This window comes from Kogia breviceps, chromosome 18 (genome assembly GCF_026419965.1).
Source record: "Kogia breviceps isolate mKogBre1 chromosome 18, mKogBre1 haplotype 1, whole genome shotgun sequence".
NCBI lineage: Eukaryota > Metazoa > Chordata > Mammalia > Artiodactyla > Physeteridae > Kogia > Kogia breviceps.
The window spans coordinates 40,473,613-40,491,239 of NC_081327.1; the positions used below are offsets into that span (position 1 = coordinate 40,473,613).

Below are 17,627 nucleotides of genomic sequence, written 5' to 3' on the forward strand. Positions count from 1 at the left end.
ATACATGTACCATCCAGCCTCAAACATATTTATGATGGATAATTCCAGAGGCAAAAAATCCCACAAATAATACCCAGTAGGCTTTGGATCATGGCTTATGCAGAACGGATCATGATGGGGATTCAGGACCTTAGACACAGCCACTCTTGGACATATAATAAGAAAATTTAATTTTTAGACCCAGTGAAGCAAGGGCAAGCATTTGAGAAGCCCTTTTATGTCTCATATCAGGTGTGTCTGTGTTATCTCACATGGCACAAATTAGTTATATTGCATATGAACAAAATTTTTTCCTTGAATCAACTTGACACTAAAATTTATACATAAACTGGGAAAAACCCAAGAGAGGTTACCAGTAAATAGCCAGCATATCACAGCATATCAGATGTCTTCAAAATAAATTCACTTCAAAAAAGTGTATTTTTTTAAAAAAAGTGTATTTAAAAATAATTAATGAATTAATTTTCTGTCTCACATGTATTCCATATATTTTTTGCCAGTTCAGTGGTTTACCAGTTTTTAAAATAGTGTTTTGATCTATAGAAATGTAAAATATTTAGGTGGTCCAACCTAATATATCTTTTCTTTTTGATTTCTGTTTGTTTGTTTTTATTGTTGGCTTCATTGGGTCTTCATTGCTGCGTGAGGGCTTTTCTCTAGTTGCGGTGAGCAGGGGTGACTCTTCATTGTGGTGCGCGGGCTTCTCATTGTGATGGCTTCTCTTGTTGTGGAGCATGGGCTGTAGGCACACGGGCTTCAGTAGTTGTGGCACATGGGCTCAGTAGTTCTGGCTCACGGGCTCTAGAGCGCAGGCACAGTAGTTGTGGCTCACCGGCTTAGTTACTGCACGGCATTTCTTTTTGATTTGTGCTTTGGGAATCTTGTTTAGAAAGGCTTATCTCACCCCAATGTTATACAAAGTTCCCACTTATATTTTCCTCTAGGACTTGAATGATCTTACTGTTAATATTTAAATTTTTTATTTAACCTAGACTTTATTGGAGTATAAGACACTGAGTTGTAAGATATTGAGGATGGGATCTAAATTTAGTTTTTAAGTACTTCGCTGGTTGCCCCAACACTATTTATAGTATGTATTTCATTGATTCTATTGGGTACTTTTTATTTCAAACATGTTAACATCTCTGAAACCTGGATGTATCTGTGATAAATGTTTTATAATCTAAAAATAATAATGAATTATGGTTACTGTTTCTTGATAATAAAACTTATTTTTGAACACTGTGGTAGGCACTTTGCTAGTAGCTCATTAGTTCTTCCCAACAATCTATAAAAAGTGAATTATTAACCTTATTTTCAGAGATGTGGCTCAGAGAGCTTAAGCACTTTACCAGTGTTATATGACCACAGACACTGGGACTGGCATTTGAATCCAGGTCTGTCTGAAATTTAGATCATCTTACATGTGTTTAGTGGCTTCTGAAATAACTATAGTTGATTATATAATCTCACTTCTATAAACACAGTAAACATAGTAACTTTCTGATGTCTGTCAAGTGTAAGATAAAAAGCCAGTGTCTAAAGATGTATTCTATTTAAAAATTCGTATCCTGTTTCTGAGTTCCTTTGGAAATGAATCATTCACAGGGACAAAAATATTTTATTTACTTATTTTTTATTTATTTATTTTTTTGGCTGTATTGGATCTTTGTTGCTGTGTGAGGGGTTTCTTTAGTTGTGGCGAGAAGGGGATACTCTTCGTTGTGGTGCACGGGCTTCTCATTGCAGAGCACGGGCTCTAGGCTTGTGAGCTTCTGTAGTTGTGGCACACGGGCTCAGTAGTTGTGGCACACGGGCTTAGTTGCTCCGTGGTGTGTGGGATCTTCCTGGAGCAGGGATTGAACCTGTGTCCTCTGCTTTGGCAGGCAGATTCTTAACTGCTGTGCCACCAGCGAAGTCCATACAATTTTAAGTACAGTAAATAGGGCTTCCCTGGTGGCACAGTGGTTGAGAATTCGCCTGCCGATACAGGGGACACGGGTTCGTTGCCCGGTCCGGGAAGATCCCACATGCCGCGGAGCGGCTGGGCCCGTGAGCCATGGCCACGGAGCCTGTGCGTCCGGAGCCTGTGCTCCGCAACGGGAGAGGCCACAACAGTGAGAGGCCCGCGTACCACCAAAAAAATAATAATAATAATACAGTAAATAAACCTCATTGATGAGGTAACATTTGATCAAAAACTTGAAGATGAAATGCAAAGACCTTGAAGATGAGGAAATTACCAATGATAGATACCTGGGGGAAAAGTATTCTGGGCAAAAGGGACAAGCAGAGGAAAGACCCTAAGGTAAGAGCATGTCTGGCTTATTGAGGAATGGCAATGAGGCCATTGTGGCTGGAATACGAGGGATCTAGAGGGAAAGTAGTAGGGGATGTGGTCAAGGAGGTAATGGGGAGCCAAACGTGTAGGGTAACAGTTCTCAAACTTTTTGGTCTCAGGACTCCTTTTTTTTACTTTTTAATTAAAGTACAGTTGATTTACAGTGTTGTGTGAATCTCTGCTGTACAGCAAAGTGACTCAGTTATACGCACATATACATTCTTTTTTTATATGCTTTTCCATTATGGTTTATCACAGGATATTGAATATAGTTCCTTGTGCTATACATTAGGACCTTGTTGTTTATCCATTCTAAACGTAATAGTTTGCATCTAACAAACCCAAACTCCCACTCCATCCCTCTCCTTCCCCCCTGCCCGCCTTGGCAACCACAAGTCTGTTTTCTATGTCTATGAGTCAGTTTCCGTTTTGTAGGTAAGTTCATTTGTGCCACATTTTATATTCATATTCCACATGTAAGTGATATCATATGATATTTTTCTTTCTCTGTCTGACTTCCTTCACTCAGTATGATAATCTCTAGTTGCATCCATGTTGCTGCAAATGGCATTATTTCATTCCTTTTTATGTATGAGTAGTATTCCATTGTATATATGTACCACATCTTCTTTATCCATTCATCTGTCGATGGACATTTAGGTTATTTCCATGTTTTGGCTATTGTGAACAGTGCTGCTGTGAACATAGGGGTGCACGTATCTTTTTGAATTATAGTTTTTTCTGGGTATATTCCCGGGAGTGGAATTGCTAGATCATATGGTAATTCTATTTTTAGTTTTCTGAGGAATCTTCATAGTGTTTTCCATAGTGGCTGTACCAACTTACATTCCCACCAACAGTGTGTTCCCTTTTCTCCATACCCTCTCCAGCATTTCTTTGTAGACTTTTTTTTTTTTTTTTTTTTTTTTGCGGTAAGTGGGCCTCTCACTGCCGTGGCCACTCCCATTGTGGAGCACAGGCTCCGGACGCACAGGCTCAGCGGCCATGGCTCATGGGCCCAGCCGCTCCACGGCATGTGGGATCTTCCCAGACCAAGGCACGAACCCGTGTCCCCTGCATCGGCAGGCGATTCTCAACCACTGCGCCACCAGGGAAGCCCTGATATAGGTTTTAACAGGGTCACTCTGGCTGCTGGGTAGAGAGGCAAGGGCAGAAACAGACCAGTTAAGATACTATTATAGTAATCCAGGCCAGAAATGATGGTGTGGACTAAGAGATGGACTGATTTTTGATGTATTTTAAAGGTAGAGCCAGTAGCATTTCCTGACAGATTCCATGTGAGGTGTGAGAGAAAGAAGTTAAAGATGACACCAATGGGGTTTTGCCTGAGCAACTGAAAAGATGGAGTTGCTTTCAGGTAAGATGGGGAAGGCTCTGGATGGAGCAGGTTTTGGAAAAAGATCTGGTGTTCAATTTTGGCTGTGTTATGTTTACGGTATCTGTTGAACATTCAAGTAGAGATATGAAGTAGTCAGTTGGCTGAATGAGTCTAGAGTTTGGAAGTGAGTTATAGACTGAAGATATAAATTTGAGAGTTGTTGGCATGCAGGAAGTAGGTAAAGCCACAAGACTAGATGAGGTCATTAAGTGATAATTTAATTGTCCTGCCTTTATCAATTTAGGTAATAATAATTGTATTTCTATAAAATGTTGCAGAGTGCCTACACTTACATTTCAGGAGACTTTGAATAAATAAGTAAACAAATTCACAAGTAAATAAACAGATTTACAAGGGTTAAACAACTTCCCTTAGGTGACCAATCCAGTAAGTGATGACACTACAGTTCCAAAACCTTTCTTTTCTAATACCCACCAGATCATTGCCTTGTTTGTATAAACCAGAAAAGCCTATATATCAATAAGGTGGCTAAAGTAAGCAGCTTGGTCAAAGCAGCTTGGACGAGTGGGGAAATTTTGCTCATCTTCCCACAGACATATTTCATAATTTATAAATATTTAATTTTTCAAAACTTTTTAATAAAAGGAACAGATTCTGGGACTTCCCTGGTGGTCCAGTGGGTAAAACTCCACACTCCCAATGCAGGGGGCTCGGGTTCAGTCCCTGATCAGGGAACTAGATCCTGCATGCATGCTGCAACTAAGTGTCTGCATGACACAACTAAGGCCCAGCGCAGCCTAAATAAATAAGTAATAAATAAAAAATTTTTGAAAAGGAACAGATTCCATTCCCAGATTTATAAATTTTAGAGGGATTTACAGAAGTCCTACAGGTGTTGCTTTGAGTTAATGGTTAGATCTGTGAAAACCTCATTCAGTCATTTCATACAATGTTCTCCTATGAGAAAACCCACAGTTTTTTTTCTTAATATTTATTTTATTTATTTATTTAAGCTGTGCCGGGTGTTAGTTGCAGCACACGAGATCTTTTAGTTGTGGCATGTGGACTTCTTTAGTTGCGGCATGTGGATGCTTAGTTGCAACATGTGAGCTTCTTTAGTTGTGGCATATGGACTCTTAGTTGCGGCATGCGGGCTGTTAGTTGCGGCATGCATGCAGGATCTAGTTCCCCAACCAGAGATTAATCCTAGGCCCACTGCATTGGGAGCGCGGAGCCTTACCCACTGGACCACCAGGGAAGTCCCACGCAGTTTGTTTTTGAAATTTTTAAAATTCAGTAGAATATACATAACATAAAATTTACCGTTTTAACCATTTTAAGTGTATGGTTCAGTGACATTAAGTACACTCACAGTAGCGTGTAGCCATTGCCACTGTGTATTTCAAGAACTTTTTCATCACCCTAAACAGCAACTCTATACACATTAAGCAATAACTCCCCATTCTCTCCCCACAACCCAGCCTGTGGTAACCTTTATTCTGCTTTCCATTTCCATAACTTTCCCTACTCAAGGTACCTCATATAAGTGGAATGCAACACTTGTCCTTTTGTGTCTGGCTTATTTCACTTAGCGTAATGTTTCCAAGGTTCAGCCATGTTGTAAGCATAGATCAGAATTTCATTCCTTTTTATGGCTGAATAATATTCCATTGTATGTATATGCCATATTTTGTCTGTCCATTCATCTGTTGAAAGACATTTGGTTTGTTTCCACCTTTTGACTGTTGTGAATAATGATGCTTTGAATATTGGAGTATAGGTATCTGAGTCTCTATTTTCAGTTCTGTTGTATTCTAGGAATGGAATTGCAGGATCAAATGGAATTTTTTTTTCAACTTTTTGAGGAACTGCCAAACTAATATTTTTCCTACAGTGGCTGCACCATTTTACATTTACAGTGCATGAGGGTTCCAGTGTCTCCACATCCTTGCCAACACTTATTTTTTATTTAAAAAAAAAAAAAAAGCCATCCTAAATGGGTGTAAAGTGGTATCATTGTGGTTTTATTTTGCATTTCCCTAATGACTAATGATGTTGGGTGTCTTTTCATGAGCTTATTGGTCATTTGTTTATTTTTTTTGGAAAAATGTCTAGTCAAATATTTTGCCCATTTTTTTGGTTGAGAGGTAGGAGTTCTTTATATATTTTGAATATTAAATCCTTATCAAATAAGTTATTTGCATATATTTTCTCCCATTCTATGGATTGTCTTTTCACTCTCTTGATAGGATCCTTTGATGTTTTTAATTTTGATGAAGTCCATTTTATCTATTTTTTCTTTTGTTGCCTGTGCTTTTAGTGTCATACTTAAGAAATTGTTGCCCAATTTAAGGTCATGAAGATTTGCCCTATGTTTTCTTCTTCTAAGAGTTTTATAATTTTAGCTCTTATGTTTAGATCTTTGATCCATTTTGAGTTAACTTTGTATATGGTATGAAGGATGAGTCCAGCTTCCATTCTTTTTTTTGCATGTCCAATAGAACCCTTGCTTGAAAATGAAAATGAATTGACTGTATATTGTCATGGTTTGTTTCTGGGCTATTTTTCTTTAAAATTTTTTTTGGAGTATAGTTGATTCACAATGTTGTGTTAGTTTCTGCTGTACAGAAGAGTGAATCAGTTATACATATACGTATATCCACTCTTTTTAGATTCTTTAAAAATATGGAATGCCTCATAAATTTGCATGTCATACTTGCACAGGGGCCATGCTAATCTTCTCTGTACCGTTCCAGTTTTAGTATATGTGCTGCTGAAGCGAACACTTTCTGGGCTATTTTATTCCTTTGGTCCGTATGTCTGTCCTTATGCCTGTTTCACCCTGTTTTGATTACTGTAGCTTTGTAGTAAGTTTTGAAATCAGGAAGTGTGTCTTCCATCTTTGTTCTTTTTCAAGACTGTTTTGACTTTTCAGGGTCCTTGGAGATTGCATATGAATTTCAGGATGGGTTTTTCTGTTTCTGCAAAAACACTGTTGGGATTTTGATAGGGATTGCATTGAACCTGTACATTGCTTTAGGTAGTATTATCATCTTAACAATATGAAGTCTTGAACATGGGATTTTTCCCATTTATTTAGATCTTCTGTTTACTTCAGCAATGTGTAGCTTTCAGTGTACGAATCTTATACCTCCTTGGTTAAGTTTTAAGTATTTTGTTCTTTTTAATGGTACTGTAAATGGACGATTTATAAATGTCCTTTTTAGATTGTTCATTAAAAGTGTATAGAATACAGGGCTTCCCTGGTGGCGCAGTGGTTGAGAGTCCACCTGCCGATGCAGGGGACACGGTTTGTGCCCCGGTCTGGGAAGATCCTACATGCTGTGGAGCGGCTGGGCCCATGAGCCATGGCCACTGAGCCTGTGCGTCCGGAGCCTGTGCTCCGCAACGGGAGAGGCCACAACAGTGAGAGGCCCGCGTACCATAAAAAAAAAAAGTGTATAGAATACAACTAAATTTTGTGTGTTGATTTTATATCCTGTAATTTATTAGTGCTAATATTTTTTTGTATGTTGATTCTTCAGAGCTTTCTATGTATTGGATCATGTCATTTGTGAACAGAGGTCATTTTACCTCTTCCTTTTATTTCTGTAGCCTAATCTCTCTGGCTAGAACTTCCAGTACTGTGTTGAATAGAAGTGGCAAAAGTGAACATCCTTGTCATCTTCTTGCTCTTAGAGAAAGCTTTCAGTCTTTAACCATTGAGTATGATGTTATCTGTGGGTTTTTCATATATGGTCTTTAACATGTTAAGGAAATTTCTTTCTATTCCTAGTTTATTGGGTGTTATTATCTTGAAAGAGTATTGAAATTTGTCAAATACTTCTGAATTAATTGAGATGATCATATGGGTTTTATTCCCTTCACTCTAGTAATGTATACTGTATTACATTCATTGATTTTTCACATGTTGGACTATTCTTGCATTATGGGAATAAATCTCACTTGGTCATGATGTATAACCATTTTAGTATGGTGCTGAACTCAGTTTGCTAGTACTTTTGTTAAGGATTTTTGCATCTATATTCACAGGAGATATTCTGTAATTTTCTTTTCTTGTAGTGTTTTGTTTTGTTTTGTTTTGTTTTTTGGTGATACGCGGGCCTCTCACTGTTGCGGCCTCTCCCGTTGCGGAGCACAGGCTCCGGACGCGCAGGCTCAGCGGCCATGGCTCACGGGCCCAGCCGCTCCGCGGCACGCGGGATCCTCCCGGACCGGGGCGCGAACCCGTGTCCCCTGCATTGGCAGGCGGACTCTCAACCACTGCGCCACCAGGGAAGCCCCTCTTGTAGTGTTTTTGTCTGGCCTTGATATCAGGGTAATGCTGGCCCTAGAATGAGAGAGGAAGTGTTCCCTTCTCTGTAATCTTTTGGAAGAGTTTAAGGGTTAGTGTTAATTCTTTAAATGTCTGGTGAAAGTTTTTGTGATAGGAAGAGATAAATCAGGTATTTTTTGGAGCTGTCAACAGTGTTTCAAGGAACTAGAAAAATGTCTCCAGGACTGCAAGTTTCCATAAGCAAAATCTGAAACTACCACTGTATCAGCCAACTCACAAAAGCCCCCAGTGTCTGTTGGCCTGGGCTTCTTTCTTCTAAGTTATGTGCTGATTTACATGGACTCACATGTTCTACACTTTAGAATCTGTTTTGAAGGACTCAGTTGTGAAGATTGGGCAACCGCAGAAGGGAGACTTTTGATAATATATCTGGAGTCTTTAAAATACTTCATACACACTGTAATCTTTAAGTCACCTCTGAAAGCTAGGTGAGTGATCTCAAATTTAGTAATAAAAAAGCTTAAGGCAGAAAAATTTTGCCAACTCACAAAGGATTTCTGGTTTTTGTGTTTTATTTTGACCCCTTTAGTGAGGCTGCATTTTGAACAGATTGGCTCCTCCTTTGTTTTCCCTCTTTTATCTGCCTAAGAGGAGGGTATTAATTAATTCACAGAGACAATTTCTTCTCTTCCAAGATAAAATAAGCATTCTTCTAGAGTCTAATAATTAGGTCCTTTTATTTGAATTCATACAGCAAAGGCCAAAAATAATTCCTTATAGGCCAAAGGAGGAGGTTTTGCCTCATTGTATTTTGGACTCTTCAACTGGGCATCTGTGTGTGTCAACGATTATCACAAAACTGGTAATAATGAGTCTTGAGTACAGTGACTTTCAACATTTTTGACAGCTTCTAACAATAAGAAGTAAGTTTTATGGCATGATCCGTTACATAACAAACACAAAAAACATATACACAACTAACGTGAAAGGCTCACAAGCCAATCCTTAACCTTTATTTTAAAAAATGTAGCTTATCGGGCTTCCCTGGTGGCGCAGTGGTTGAGAATCCGCCTGCCGATGCAGGGGACACGGGTTCGTGCCTTGGTCCGGGAAGATCCCACATGCCGCAGAGCGGCTGGGCCCGTGGGCCATGGCCTCTGAGCCTGAGCATCCGGAGCCTGTGCTCCGCAACGGGAGAGGCCACAACAGTGAGAGGCCCGCGTACCACACACACACAAAAAATGTAGCTTATCTTCTATTTTGTTCTGTTTATTTTTTTAAATACTGATTTCAGCTTGCTGAATTGATTTCACAGCCTGCTAATGGATGTGAACTTCAGTTTAAAAAATATTCCTCCATGACCCGCAAATTTACCTATGCATATAGTGTTCTGGGCTCGTACTCTTAGACGTTTTGATTCTGTGCTCTGAAGTAGAGCCCAGGAGTTTATTTTTTTTATTAAGTGCCCAGATAACTCTGATGTAGCCACAGACATGTATTTGGGAACCAATGATAGATCTAATCTAATAAAAACTAGTTTATTTAAAACTGAGTCTGTCCTTTAAAATCACTGAAAACCATCATTGTAACTTTTAAAAATAACTGCCCTTTTAAATTTAGAAAATAAATCGGCGTTACCTAAACTCTCTGGACTCCAATATTTATATTATCTAATAAAATGCGGGGAGCCATTTTATGCAGTGATTGACAGATAAAGGACAGCTAAATTCCTCTTAATTATAGAAAAAAACAAGCTGGGTATGTAGTAGATTGTTACCCTCTGGTTTGTTCCATTCAGTAGTGATGTTGTCTTCTTTGACACAGACCAGTTTATGTCTGACTTGGAACACCAGCCATCAGGTTCAGCAGAGAAATGGCCTAACCACAGTGAGCTCTCATGTCCACCTCCTTTCTGGAGAATCTAGAGGGTGAGTGTTGATTGAAATGTGTCACTGTTTTTGTGCCCAAGTCTGATATTTGCATGCAGTGGCCAGATTTGCATGTGCTGTAGAGGAGGGGGTATACATGGGCATCTTCTTGGTAGGGGCCCACTCATTATCTCTGGAGCTAAACTTTGTCTGTAAGAGTGCTTCCCCCCCCCCCCCCCCCCCCCCCCGGTACGCGGGCCTCTCACTGTTGTGGCCTCTCCCTTTGCGGAGCGCAGGCTCCAGACGCGCAGGCTCAGCGGCCATGGCTCACGGGCCCAGCCGCTCCGTGGTATGTGGGATCTTCCCGGACCAAGGCACGAACTCATGTCCCCCGCATCGGCAGGCGGATTCTCAACCACTGCGCCACCAGGGAAGCCCTGTAAGAGTGCTTTTAAAATTTAACTACAGTCAGGCTCTCACACTTATAATTTTAGTCTGGGGTTGAATAAAAGTCAAGTGTTGATTGGATTTATTGAACCAAAGCAGAGGGAATCCTGTCTATATGAATTCTGTGGCTTGGGTGCAGAGTAAATTTGGTTGCTGATAAGGTGTGTAAGCCTACTCATTTCTGGTCAAGTGCTCTAAGTTTTTATGTGAGGCAGTATGGAATGGAAATAAAGCAGGAAATGTTAGCCATTTGCCAGAGGCAACCTGAATCGTTTACCCTTGAGCCTGTCCTTTAGGCCCATGTTTGCATGCTGGTAGTTCATCTGGGGCTCCATTTGGAAGGAGTCAGTGCTTGTGAGGAGGGGGCTGGGCCTCGGGCCTCTCTACCTCAGCAAGCAACCATACCCCTCCCTCTCCCTCACACAGCTTCTTTCTTCAAAGACTCTCAAAGCCACGTGAGAAAGTCTGTGGTAGAAATTATAAACATACAGATTGTAGTTCTCAAAATGCCATTTGAATTTCATTTTAATGAATTTGGATTTAGAAGGGGACTTAGAAATCATGTCCCCTACCCAAATCTTTATATTTAGGATACTAAAGCTTCCTGATCAGACAAGGCACCGAAACCCTGGCTTCTTCCAGAAGCTGGGCCAGCCTACCCTGGTCTTACATCATTGGCAACTAAATTTCTACATATCTATAAAACTCTCAGAGTTATAGAAGGATTTAAATGAATTTCCTTGTATCATAGTTGAGAAAATCAGTTGAAAAAAGATTAAATTGCCCTAGTCACATCACGGCTGAACCAAAATTAAAGCTTATTTCTTCCAGTGTTTACCCCACTGCCCTTCCTCTGTATGAAGCAACAAGTTGCTCACTAGTGATCTTGGTAAGAAATGTTTCTGCGGAGTGAAGGGATCAATGGATGACTAAGGAATGAACAGGAGGTAAGAATAGAGAAACAGCAGGCAGTGTAGATAACTCCTTTAAGATGTTAAACAATGAAAGAAAAAAATTAGATTTAGAGGGCCATGTGGGGTCTAGGGTTTTTATTTGTTTGCTTGCTTGCTTGTTTGAGATAGAGACTTACCCATATTTAAGCAATGTTAAAAGGAATCCAGGAGGAGAGGGTTGGTGGGTAGATTGATTAAAGAGATAGAAGAGTACAGGAAATTGATGGAGCAAGGTCTTGAAGAGGCAAGCCTGTGGGATTCATAGCATAGGTGTGGAATGAGTCATGTGGGTTTACAGCTCTGGAGCTCAGGTTTGGGCCCCGGAGACAACAGATGTGGGAGTCAACAGTACAGTATATAGAAATGGACCAGATTACTCAGAGAAAATGTACAAAATGAAAAAAAATAAGGAAAAGGACAGTCTTCTGATAGTCCTAAAATTCAGAATCCCACATCTTTTTTTTTTTTTTTAATTTATTTTTGGCTGTGTTTGGTCTTTGTTGACACGCCCAGCCTTTCTCTAGTTGCGGTGCGGGGGGGGGGGGGTACTCTTTGTTGCAGTGTGCGGGCTTCTCATTGCAGTGGCTTCTCCTGTTGTGGAGCTGGGCTCTATGCACCCGGGCTTCAGTAGTTGTGGCTCATGGGCTTAGTTGCTCCGTGGCATGTGGGATCTTCCTGGACCAGGGCTCAAACCCATGTCCCCTGCATTGGCAGGCGGATTCTTAACCACTGTGCCTCCAGGGAAGTCCCCAGAATCTCACAACTTAACCTAAGTTGAAAAGTTTTTTGTTTGGGGGTTCTTTTCCCCCCACATTTCAGGTTTTACTGATACAAAAACATACGTGCTGATACTTGAATATACTTTGAAGTAACTTTGTACTGTTTACTCAGCTGGAGATTTAATGTTTGTAGAATGTTTTGAGTTACAACTTTTTCTACAGGAAAGATCTGTATGACACTTAGTATAGTATCACATATATAAGAGGTTTCTTAGAAAGAAAGGACCCTTAATAATAGGACTGATCTCCCCCTCAGTCAGTTGTAGAAAAAAGTGTCATAATTTCCCTTTAGTAGTATTAAATCTAATGTTAAAAGTGAAGGGTATCTTCTGATCATTGTGCATGTAATTTTCAATCTGTCCTATGGTTGGAAGCTATCTAGAGTTCAGTGTAAAACTTAAAATAACTTAGGGAATTCCCTGGCGGTCCAGTGGTTAGGACTTGGTGCTTTCACTGCCGGGGCCTGGGTTCAATCCCTGGTCAGGGAAAGATCCTGCAAACCGCACAGCGCAGCCAAAAAATAGAATAGAATAGAATGGAATGGAATAGAATAAAGTAACTTAGTTAAAAACTTGGTATGATAGAGCTGAAGCTGGTTATCTTGGTTTTTGCTTAAAATGCTTAAATATTCTTTCTGTCTTACCTTTATGGTGGTGAGTTTTATTTTTGTTAATAATGTAAGCTAGGTTATTATAACATAGTTCCCAAAATACAGTGACTTAACTACACTGGAATTCTCTCACACCTTACGGTAATTCAGAGATCAAGATTCCTGTTTCGTTTAGTTGTTCCTCTACCTCTTTAGGTCTTGTCAAAGCAGAGTCACCACGTTGACTGAGTCTTAGCCCAAAGCAAGGGGTGTGAAAAGGAGGGGAAGAGGTTACTGAGCAAGTGATGAGGAAGATGCACACATCATTTTTACTCACACTTAATTAGAGAAAGCAAGTTACATTGTCATACCTTGCTACAAAAGGGAAGCCAGGAAATGTAGTCTGTAGCTGAGTGGCCCTGTGACTAGTTAAACTCAATTACTAGAGAAGAATGAATTAGGACATTTAGCAGTCTACCATAGGTACCTTCTAAGTTTTCAGGAACTTTTTTCTGTCTTCAGCTCAAAAAGGCAAATTAATCAGATTTTGATAAATGCAAATTAATTCTTCAGCTCATTCCATAAATAGTTGAATTCAATATTTTATGTATTTCATTTAGGTGGTATTCTTATAACTTATCTAATAACCTAAAAGTAAATCTTAGGAAAACTATGCGTATAGAGTAATAAACCATAAAGTAATACTAGTTTCTCATCCATTTAAAATAATTTCTATTCCTTTACTTCCAAATTTCTCTTATTTCTTCATTTCAAATGAAATTCAGAAAATGATTGTACTTATATATTGCCTTCATTTTATAAAAAATAATATCTCCATAAAATTGTTCACCCAGAGAATGAATTATACCTTTAATCTTGGGGTGTAAGGAAAGGAAGAAAACATGAATTTGCTAAACTTTGATGAATGTTCATTGCAGCTTTAAAATGAAATAGTATACATAAATGGAGACTGATTATACCAAAAAATACTTTACACAAGTGATCAAGGTGCTCAGATGCTAGTTATGAAGGCCCTCTGAACTTTTGTGTGTTTGACAATGTGCATCCGCCTACTCCAAAGGCAGTGCCCTGGGTTACCCTGCCCCTCCAACTGGTGGTGAGATTTTATACCCTACCATGCTTGCCAGCTCTAACTCTGAATCAGTAAGCATTGGAAATAGCTCTAAATAAGAGGCCGGTTGTTACTCAAACACCTCATTCTTGTGTGTAGAGATAGCATTACAGTGGACTGCTAATTTGAACATTTCTTGGATTAAAAAAAAAAAGTTTTTTCTTAGCGCAAATATTGCTATGGCTCTGACTACTTCTGTTGTGGTGGCATAGGCAAGCCAGGTGTTGGGGTAATGGGAGTCAAGGACAGTAGCTGCCACAAGTAGGCCAAATGCTGTGACCTACATAACCTGTTACCATGGGTGTTGAGGGCTGCTGACCCTTGTTCTAGGCTTTTAATTCACTTTACTCTTTATGGGGGGAAGTGATAAAATTGTACAGTAGGGGCATAAACAACTCCTTATGTTTTTAACCTTAAATTGGTGAAAAAATAAATAAAGCCAACTCACATGCTTTGCGGAGTAGGACTTAAATAAATCAATAAATTCATGCATATATACATACAAAAGGAAGTGAAAATTGCAAGCACTGATTTTTTAAATAAATTAGTACTGTATTTATCAAGATTGTTAATGATTTACATATAAATCACATTATAGATTTGTTTACCAGTAAGAATTTTAATTTGCTCAAGTTGACAAAGTTTGGCCAGTCACATTAGAAGGCTATCTCAGGAACCCAGAGGTGGGACCCAGAGCCCAGAGCCCCCAGCCTAAGTGTGAATTGAGGGGGCAAAGGAGAGCAGTGGGCTTGGATACCACACTGTGCTCAAGTAATTGCTAAAGGATGGTGAAGGGACTGCTTTGTTACAGTTCTGACTCCCTGGCCTAAAATTCATATTCAGTAGCTATTATTTGAGCATAATTTTTGTTGTTATTTTGCCAAGTCCCATATTATATTAAAGATTCAATTGGCACATAATTTTAATCAGCACTCAATATTTACCAAGCACTGAAGAGTCAATGGAGAACAAGATAGACAAGTTCCTTGCCCTTTTGGAACTTAAATCTACTGACTGATTATTATATATTAAAGTATATTTGAGTATAGTCGGCTGGAGTGCTTCTTTGTGGAAAATCTTCTTAGCTTTATCCTAGTCTTAAAATCCTGAACTGTCAGGAACCTTGCAGGTTGGTTTAACTAAATGAGGTTAAGCACACTAGGCAAAAGAACAGCAGAACTTTGGTAAGGGGGAACAGAAATAACACACCTTTGATCAGGCTTTTGCTATAAAGGTCACCACCTGACTTCTTCAGAAAATGATGTGTTTATCCTTATCATCAAAGTGTACTTGGTAAGTGGGTGGATAGTGCTTGTTATAGACCCTCATCCTCAAGAAAATGTAAGCACTGACTTCCTCATAAAGACACAGGAAAACAATATATCACATGGTTTTCGATGATAATGAAGCACCATTTTTAATCATCTTGTTTTAAAACTTGAACAGTGAGACAAGATTTGAAAAAGGTGTGTTTAATGGCAGCCTGGAACATCTCTGAAGTTACCGTCTTTTGAAGGAATAAGCGACAGGAAAGATGACTTGAATGTGAGCTGGGTACTTGATTCTATATTTGACTTTTTGCCACTGCTGCTGTGAGACCTATTTAAAATAGACACTGCCAAAATCAAAATCAGATGCCTTGTGATAGTCTTAATAACATTCTCTGGTCCCTTTCCAACCCCACCACCTAATGAACTTTCAGGGTAATATTCCAAATAGCTTCCAAGTAATTGTACTAAATTATGATCCATTTATTCAGTCATCAGAAACTGATGTTTCCTCGGTAATAAAGTCCTTGTCCTTCAGGAGTTCACAGGCTATTCAAGAGGCAGATAATACTGATGCCTACTGATAATCTAATGCGATGAGTAGTGTTAGAGGCCACCACAGAGATCACAGGCCATCCTTGTGCTCTTTCTCAGCACGAGACTACCCCATAGACCCACGTAGAATCTACACTGAAAATACTGCTCCCTTGTTATGACAGAGGTGCCAAAGCCTGCCTTGTCTATTTATGTCCCTTTATTTACTATATAAGAGGTTTTTAAAAAATCTCCATTACACTTACGAGGAAACTGAAGAGAAAATGTATTGTCATGCAGAGCATCCCCATAACTTTTCATTTACATAGAAACTATTTCAGTGAGTTATTTCTAGCAGTCAGGAGTCAGTTTAGATTAATTCCATCCTTTGCAAACCATCATGAATGGTCAGTAAATCCTAGCCTGGAAAATTTACTTGAAAAGCATCCTCTATCTGACAAAGACCTTCATAAGTCTGTACCAATGACCTTCAAAAATTGATCTCAATTAGCGATTATTAGAGCTAGCCAACACTGCTTAATCTTCATCCTTTTGTAGTTAGATTCCTTTAGCTTCTAGTCCTACTTCTTTGCCTCACTTAAAAAAAATTTTTTTAACATCTTTATTGGAGTATAATTGCTTTACTAGTCCCACTTCTTTACTATTCTACATTAAATACTAACCACAGTCAAGCCAAATTTTTATCCTTCACTTCTTTGCCCTTCTGAGTACTGCCACTTGAAAATTTGTCTGATGACAAATCAGACTTCTGCAGTTAGAGACCTTATTAGTTTAACACCATCATTGTATAGCTAAGGAAATGGGAGTCTTAGATATATGAAGTAATTTGTCCAAGGACGCACATGGAATTAGTGGCAGAGCCTGTATTCAAGCCAAACCTAATTTCCAGGCCATTCCTTTGCTTATATGTTTGCTTTCCCAGGTCCTGTTTTCTCATCAGATCATAAGGCTACTCCCACTTTTTTTTTTCTTCAGCCTTTTGCTCCTCAGTGGAACTATGAAACTGCTCCCATACTTCCAGGTCTCTAGTAAGAAGGTACATACATCTCTTCTTGCTCTGACCATTGAGTGTAGTCCCTTACCCATAGGATTTTTCCATTTGGATGTTCTAATTTCCAAATCCAATTCCAGACCTAACCTACTACCTTCCTCCTCTAAATTACTCCTCAGCTTATTTCCAGTAGTGACAGCGCTGTTCTTCCTAGACTTAAAATGTTGGTGGTAGTGGTGAATCAATCCTTTCCTCTTTCCCTCTTCTTACCATCACCACACTCACTGTGAGCACCACATTTGTCCAAGTCCTTTGCATTATCTTTGTCTAAATGATTTCCATGCTCTTCTACTCTTTTGGCCTTCAAGAAGTTGAACAGCTGTTTTGAAACTGATTCTACCATTTACTAAGAAAATTGTGTGAACTGGAAAAGCCTCTGTTAACTGATCTGTAAAGTGGGGTAATAGTGATCTTAAAATGCTATGAAGATTAACTGAAATAAGATATAAATTTCAATTGTAAAGTTAACCCATGGATACTCAATAAATATTTGTGGAGCAAATGTTAGTTCCGTTCTCCTTATAGCCATGATGAGTATATGAGTTTGAAGAATTTTTTTCTTAAGTACCTAAAGAATAAAAAGATTAGATGGGGGGCTTCGCTGGTGGCGCAGTGGTTGAGAATCTGCCTGCCAGTGCAGGGGACACGGGTTTGAGCCCTGGTCTGGGAAGATCCCACATGCCACGGAGCAACTGGGCCCGTGAGCCACAGCTACTGAGCCTGCACGTGTGGAGCCTGTGCTCCACAATGAGAGGCCGCGACAGTGAGAGGCCCGCGCACCACGATGAAGAGTGGCCCCCTCTCACCGCAACCGGAGAAAGCCCTTACACAGAAACGAAGACCTAACACAGCCAAATAAATAAATAAAAATTTTTAAAAAGATTAGATGTTAATATTTGAAGATTTTTTAAAGAGGTTTGAAGCCATTTCTTTTCTTTTTTAACATTTATTTATTTTTGGCTGCGCTGGGTCGTCATTGCTGCACGG

At 39.4% G+C, this 17,627-nt stretch overlaps 1 protein-coding gene and 1 non-coding gene across 8 annotated transcripts in view; one reads left to right on the forward strand and one right to left on the reverse strand.

The window, feature by feature from the left end:
• Positions 1 to 17,627, forward strand: part of NFATC3 (nuclear factor of activated T cells 3) — a 136,892-nt gene that overhangs the window by 115,105 nt on the left and 4,160 nt on the right. Inside the window, exons 10-11 of one of the 7 annotated variants that reach the window (XR_010837823.1) lie at positions 9,823 to 9,926; positions 15,213 to 15,320. The exons of 4 other annotated variants lie outside the window; for them this stretch is intronic. Coding sequence is in view for 2 of the 3 variants with exons in the window: in XM_059044811.2 (XP_058900794.1) it covers positions 9,823 to 9,923 (101 nt within the window). In the remaining variant the exon portion in view is untranslated. Of the gene's footprint in view, positions 1 to 3,606; positions 3,675 to 9,822; positions 9,927 to 15,212; positions 15,321 to 17,627 lie in introns of those variants that run through there. 2 more of the 7 variants (XM_059044811.2, XM_067019744.1) reach the window with 2 other exon arrangements.
• Positions 6,381 to 6,487, reverse strand: LOC131745675 (U6 spliceosomal RNA). Its single transcript, XR_009332408.1, has one exon. It is a non-coding gene; the product is annotated as a U6 spliceosomal RNA (small nuclear RNA).